Raw genomic sequence first — 7,429 nt, 5'->3', positions numbered from 1 at the left:
ACAATCTCAGGGCCAATCATGCTACGCTCCCCCACTTGGGTCCAGCATAATGGTGTCCTGCATGGCCGCCCATACAAAGCCTCATATGGTGACATACCAATGCTTGTATGGAAGCTATTGTTGTAAGCAAACTCTACCAAAGGCAAGTGCTTCTCCCAGGTCTCTCCCCAATCCAAAACACATGCCCTTAGCATGTCCTCCAACGTCTGGATCGTCCTCTCTGACTGTCCATCAGTCTGAGGATGGTAGGCTGTACTCATGTGTACTCTTGTGCCCAATGCCTTTTGGAAAGCTTGCCAAAAGTAAGATGTGAACCTCGGATCTCTATCCGACACAATGCTTGCAGGTACACCATGAAACCTCACTATTTCATTGATGTAAATCTGCACAATCTCATCCACACCATCCCCCTTCTTGATTGCCAAGAAGTGAGCCGACTTGGTTAGCCTATCGACCACTACCCAAACAGCATCCTTCTTGTTCCTGGTCGTAGGAAAACCAGTCACAAAATCCATGGTGATGTGATCCCACTTCCATTCCGGAATGGGTAGGCTCTGGAGTAGTCCACTGGGCACTTGGTGCTCCGCCTTGACCAATTGGCAAATGGGACACTTTGCCACCCACTCGGCCACATCAGTCTTCATGCGCACCCAATGGTAATACCTCTTCAGATCTCTGTACATCTTGTTCAGTCCAGGATGTACTGAGAACTTAGACCTATGAGCTTGCCTCATGATCTCCTCCTTGAGTTCCCTATCGTTAGGAACGCTTATCCTTCCATTGACCAAGATGGTACCATTGCTTGTGGTTTGGTACTCAGTCTTGTCATTGAGAGCAACCTTTTGAAGGTTCTCATCCAGCTTCTGAGCTGCACAAATCCTGGTAAGGAGATCGGCCTGGTCCACTGCCTCCAACCCCAATGGCTCATCAGCACTAGCCAGGGTGTTGAGGTTAAGTGACCGGACCATCCCTTCCAATATGTCAGCCTCCTTCTCAGCTGAAACCTCAGCCCTTCTCCGGCTCAAGGCGTCAGCCACTAAGTTGGCCTTCCCTGGATAGTAAGTTATGTCCAGATCATAATCTGCCACAAACTCCATCCACCTCCTTTGCCTTAGGTTCAGCTCAGGCTGAGTAAAGATATACTTCAGACTCTTATGGTCTGTAAGTATCTGAACCTTAGCACCATAGAGATATGATCTCCAAATCTTCAAAGCAAACACCACAGCTGCCATCTCTAGATCATGTGTGGGGTAATTACCCTCATGCTTCCTCAATTGCCTTGATGCATATGCAATGACCTTCCCATGTTGGGTCAGTACACATCCTAGTCCAGTAATGGAGGCGTCTGTGTACACCACATAGGGTTGGTCCTCCTCAGGCAGGACAAGGACTGGTGCACTAGTAAGCATGTCCTTAAGTGCAGAGAAACTTCTCTCACACTCCACTGACCATACAAACTTAACATCCTTTCCTGTCAACTGAGTCATAGGCTGTGCCAAGCTAGCAAAGCCCTTCACAAACTTCCTGTAGTAGCCGGCCAGCCCTAAGAAGCTTCTGACTTCTGTGGCATTCTTAGGCTGAGGCCATGCCTTTATGGCCACTACCTTCTCCGGATCAACAGACACACCTTCACTTGACACAATGTGTCCAAGGAAGCCAATGCTCTTTTGCCAGAAGCTACACTTGCTTAACTTAGCAAAGAGCTGCTGCTCTCTCAACCTTCCCAGCACAGCCCGGAGATGCCTCTCATGATCCTCCTTGCTCTTGGAGTATACAAGTATGTCATCTATAAAGATGATTACAAATTCATCCAAGAAGTCTCGGAAGGTACCATTCATCATCTTCATGAATGCTGCTGGTGCATTGGTCAGACCAAATGGCATAACCACAAACTCATAGTGCCCATACCTGGTTCTGAACGCGGTCTTCTTTATATCACTTGGTTCAATTGGGATCTGATGATACCCTGAAGCCAAGTCAATCTTGGAGAACCACTTTGCTCCCTTAAGCTGATCCAACAGCTCATCTATCCGAGGCAATGGGTACTTGTTCTTGACAGTAACCCTATTGAGCCCTCGATAGTCAATACACAGCCTAAAGCTACCATCCTTCTTCTTCACAAAGAGGACTGGTGCTCCCCAAGGCGACACACTAGGGCGTATAAAACCCTTATCCAACAACTCCTCTAGTTGTTTCTTTAGCTCGGCCATCTCGGCAGGAGCCATGCGGTAGGGACTTTTTGACATTGGGGCCGTCCCTGGTTCCAGTTCTATTATGAATGGGTCCGACCTATCAGGGGGAATGCCCTGTGGGGACCTAAACACATCCTCAAACTCACTGACCAGCGGAATCCCGTCCGGGTTACCACCCCCAACAACCTCCTTAGTGGTGATTGTGGCAATATAAGCCTCACAACCCCGCTCAAGCATCCTTTCCGCTTGGACCGCTGATACCACTAAGCATCCAGAGGTTGGACGAATACCTTGGAACCTGATCGGGGGTCCACACCCACTCTCAAACAGCACCCTTCCCCGGTGACAGTCTAAGGTGGCCCGATTCTTTCCAAGCCAGTCCATACCCAAGATCACCTCATGATTCTTGAGTTGGACCACAACAAGATCCACAGGCATTACCCTGTCCTGGATCACCACTGGGATATCCTTCACTCGTCCTAATGAGGGCATCAATTGGCCTCCAGCCGCACTCACTAGGCCAGGATCATCCCCTGTCCCAATCTGGAACAAACCCTTTCCGACCAAACATGGACTCACAAAACTATGTGTAGCTCCAGTGTCGAAAAGTACATGTGTTTCCACACCACCAATACTTAGGGTCCCTACAGGAAACCCAATCTAAGCATCTAATCCATTCTAGGTTCCATACCATGCATTTCTAAAAATTTAAAAGGAATAAGATCAGATCATTACCAGTGATCGCCACGAAAGGCTTGGCCTCATCAGTGTCCTTAGACAACTCATAGACCCTTGGTGCAGAAGTCTGGCCACGGCTTGGTTCCGGCTTGCTAACCTCAGACCTCATCCTGCCTGATCCAGCCTGAAGCTTAGGACAGTCCTTTCGGAAGTGTCCGGCCTTCCCACACTGGAAACAAGTCCTAGAGTCACCACCAGCCGCTTGACCACGACTCTGATCCGGTCCAGGACAGTCCCGGACGGAGTGATCCATCTTGCCACACCTTGTGCAAGCTCCCATGGCTCTCCAGCACTCACCACCATGGCGTCTTCCACACTTTTGGCACTCCGGCCTTCCACCTGAGGTCTTACCCTCATCACTTGAATCTCTCTTCCTTTTCCGGTCACCAGCATGACCAGTACCACTTGCCTGACTCCTACTCTTGAGTCTGGCCTCTTCAGCAAGGTTAGTCTCCAGCATTGCCATACGCTCCACCAACTCCGAGACAGTACGGAAGGTACGGACTGAGCAGTAGGTCCGGAGCTCGACCCTAAGGCCTCTTATGAACCTGCGGACCTGAACTTTCTCATCCTCCAACTCCTTACCCACATACTTCCTGAGCCGGTTGAACTCCTCTTCATACTCCCTGACTGACCTACGCCCTTGGGTCAAATCCAAGAACTTGGCCTCCAAACGATCCCATGCTTCAGCTGGGAAATACTTGTGGTTGAACTCAACCTCAAAGTCAGAGAACTTCTCAATAGATCCATTGGTGCGCTTGTCCACAGACAGCCACCAGTTGTGTGCATCTCCCTCCAGGAAGTGCACTGCTATGTCTCTCTGGTACTCCTCAGGGCACCTTGTAGACTTGAAGTTCCGGGCCAGCCTGTCCCTCCATTCATCCGCCTCCATAGGGTCAGCACTTCCAGCAAAATGCTTTGTCCCTAGGCGAGATATGTGCTCTAGCACCTTCAGGTAATCCACCTTACCAGATCTTCTAGCTGGCGGATCAAGTTCAATCACCTCATCAACTGGTGCAACTTGTCCAGCAGCTCCTGGTACCACCACCTGAACTTGTGGAGCTTGCCCCACGGATGAATTCACCAATGGAGTGATTACTTGGGTCATAGCCAGCATCTGACTACCCATGAGCCTGATTGCATCAAGCACCTCTTTCATGGTAGGTTCCACCAGCTGGTTTCCTTGGTTAGCTCCACCATTGGCTGCACCAATGCCTCGGCCGCCCTGATCACCAGCATGTGAGGACTCTCCCTCAGCCTCCATGTCATCTTGTAGCTGCCTTGCAGCTTCCTCAGCTTGCTCTTGCAGCTGTCTAGCTAGTTCAGCTTGCTCCAGCTGCTGCCTAGTCTCTTCAGCCGCCTTTTGCTGCTGTTCCACTAGACCTCCCTGAACCTCAGTCGGAATGATCCGAGCCAAAGGCAATCCAGTTGCACTGTCCACGCCAAGACTTGGATTGGGCAGCACCACACTTGGATTGGTTCCATCCGCGCCACCTGGGCCAGATGCTCCAGCTCCATCCTTAGTCCTCTTGGACTTGCTCCGACTCTTACCACCCTTAGGAGCATCAAAAACAACACACAAGATCAAGGTTAGTAACACTTAACCAATGATCCATCAAAAACAGTTCCTAATACCAAAAATAAATCAAGCCCTATACTGTGAGACTCCAGCCGGATGTGTGATGATCAAACCATAACCCCCAAGTCCTAGAATCAAGCATGCTCTGATACCAACTTGTAAGACCTGAACCTGGATCCTAAGACCCAACTGATCCGCGGCCTTAACCTAATCATCTATGTGTAATTGGCCGGTTTATGTCCATATTTTTCTAAGTCATTTCCAAGTGATCTGAGGTTCATATACATTTAACAAGCAATGCGGAAGCTAAGTAAACATTCATCTTTATTAATATAAACCATGTGATCCATACAATGTAGTAATATCAATCAGTTTGCACAATAGGCTATGATAAGTTCAATGCTATCTAAACACACATCACACATCCATCCTTGGCTTGAGTCTTCACAGCTCCTTGGCTTTCCCACGATCCTGACCAGATCCTGCATTCATATAAATTTCATCAAATACACAATCAAACCGATAACCTAGCAACAAGTCTAACAATGCATGGTTAAGTCCCTTAGAACTAGTTTCTGTCCCAAACCTTGATCCACTCGGATCGGTCCCTAAAAATTATACAAACACCATGATAAATCATGATAATTCACCACTAAGAGAATGGTCAAGTCAGAACCCACAGGACAGGTCCGGATCATGCCGATCTCACCCTAGACCCGCCACCATGGTCACAACTTACCACCTCTAAATCGATGATATAAATTCATCCTTTCACCATGATAATTCATGATAAATCCCAATTAAGAGATATATGAAGTCAGAATCCCCAAACCTCAACCGGAAGTTAGAGATCCAACCTTACATGCCCAACCAAGGCCATGGAGAGTTTATACTGACCAATCCATGCCCTGAGGGTCTGATCGTGAGTTTAAACCCACAGATAACAATAATATGAATTATAAAAGAGATAGAATGGAAGAGAAGGGAGAACGGATGCAACCAACATCACTTGGTCCATACGGACCATCCATCCGGACACACGGTTCACGGCGATGGTAAGTGGTTAGCATCACTAACCTTAGGAGTGGCCGACGATGGGTTCTGATCCTTCCCACTAGCCTTCTCGGTTCCTCTTGTCTCCATCTTCACACGGTTCCTTCCCACAACACCTCCTTGGTCGCCGGACAAGAACAATCCACACCGCGCACTCACACGGCCAAACAAGCAAACCGCCGGTCTCTTTCTCTCTTGGATTCTCTGGTAATTTTGGCAGAGTTTCCCTTCTATTGTCTGATGACAAATATCGATGCCCAAGGTCTATATTTATAGACAAAGGCACGGGTAACCGTTTTTGGGCGAATGGGCGCGAGTGAATGGCCGAATGGACACATGCGGTAAACCCCGCATCCTTTCGGTCCAACCGCTCCTCAACTGCCTCTCAACTGCTCCCATACATCGAACTTCATCCTTTGGCGCATTGCCAAGTGCCTGGCCGTACCACCAAACGCCCTTGGTCCCATCCGGACCGCACCACATCCCACCGGACCATAACCGCTCACGGTCCGGTCACACCATCCCAACTCCTAACACTCCTCCAAGCTGAGATGAGCTGACCACCACTGTCACCAGCTGAGTGAGCTAACATTCCAGCTACTGGAGCTGACCAGAACTCCTGTGAGCTACTGTGAGCTCTCTCACACTTCATTCCAGCTGCCCGAGCTTGATTCACACTCCGGCCAGCTGCCTAAACCCTTGTCCAGCTTCCTTAAGCTTGAACCTTCCTTGCCTTGGTTAAGTTTCAGCCTTCTGATATCCTTAACCCACTTGCCGGACCATGATACGCCTTGCCTTAGGTCATTAGACCTGATTTGGTGCGTCCCCTCGCACCATGGTCCATCCGGCCGATCCTATCTAGGATCGGGGACATGACAACTTGACCAGTTGGCAAGTTGGACACTTGGCCACCCACTCGGCCACATCAGCCTTCATCCTAACCCAATGATAATACCTCTTCATGTCCCTATACATCTTGTTCAGCCCCGGATGTACCGAGAACTTAGACTTATGAGCTTGCCTCATAATCTCTTCCTTTAGTCCCCGGTCACTCGGAACACTCACACGTCCATGTACCAAAATGGTACCATTGCTGGCCGTTTGATACTCAGTCTTGTCATTCTTTGCAACCTTTTGCAAATTCTCATCCAAGCTTTGTGCTTGTCTGATCCTACTAAGGAGATCAGCCTGATCCACAACCTCTAGTCCTAGAGGTTCATCCTCACTGACTAAGGTGTTTAGATTCAAAGACCTGACCATCCCCTCCAATACATCAGCTTCTCTTTCAGCTGACACCTCCGCTCTCCTCCGGCTCAATGCATCTGCCACCAGATTTGCCTTGCCCGGATGATAAGCAATGTCAAGATCATAATCCGCCACAAATTCCATCCACCTTCTCTGCCTCAAATTCAACTCAGGCTGAGTAAAAATGTATTTGAGACTTTTGTGGTCGGTTAGGATCTGAACCTTAGCACCATACAAGTAGGACCTCCATATCTTCAGAGCAAATACCACCGCAGCCATTTCCAGGTCATGGGTTGGGTAATTGCCCTCATGCTTCCTAAGTTGCCTCGAGGCATAAGCAATGACTTTCCCATGTTGTGTGAGCACACAGCCTAATCCAGTGATGGATGCATCTGTGTAAACCACATATGGTTGATCAGCCTCAGGCAATACCAGCACTGGTGCACTGGTCAACATGGTCTTTAAGGCCTGAAAGCTCTTATCACATGCATCAGACCATATAAACTTCACATCTTTACCAGTAAGCTTTGTCATGGGTTGTGCCACACTTGCAAACCCCTTGACATACTTCCTGTAGTACCCGGCCAAACCCAAGAAGCTTCTTACTTCAGTTGCATTCTTT

At 48.9% G+C, this 7,429-nt stretch overlaps 1 protein-coding gene across 1 annotated transcript; it reads right to left on the bottom strand.

The window, feature by feature from the left end:
* Window positions 1-3,376: 3,376 nt before the first annotated feature.
* LOC130500818 (uncharacterized) lies at window positions 3,377-7,086 on the bottom strand. The gene is made up of 3 exons (XM_056995775.1): window positions 6,763-7,086; window positions 3,483-4,485; window positions 3,377-3,408 (listed from the first exon to the last, which is right to left on the bottom strand). Exons 1-3 carry the CDS (start codon window positions 7,084-7,086, stop codon window positions 3,377-3,379), a joined length of 1,359 nt encoding a protein of 452 aa, XP_056851755.1.
* Between the last annotated feature and the right edge of the window lie 343 nt (window positions 7,087-7,429).

Source organism: Raphanus sativus, unplaced genomic scaffold (genome assembly GCF_000801105.2).
Source record: "Raphanus sativus cultivar WK10039 unplaced genomic scaffold, ASM80110v3 Scaffold0042, whole genome shotgun sequence".
NCBI classification, from domain to species: domain Eukaryota; kingdom Viridiplantae; phylum Streptophyta; class Magnoliopsida; order Brassicales; family Brassicaceae; genus Raphanus; species Raphanus sativus.
Note: the sequence above shows the minus strand (reverse complement) of the source record. Positions and strands in the feature narration are given on the sequence as shown.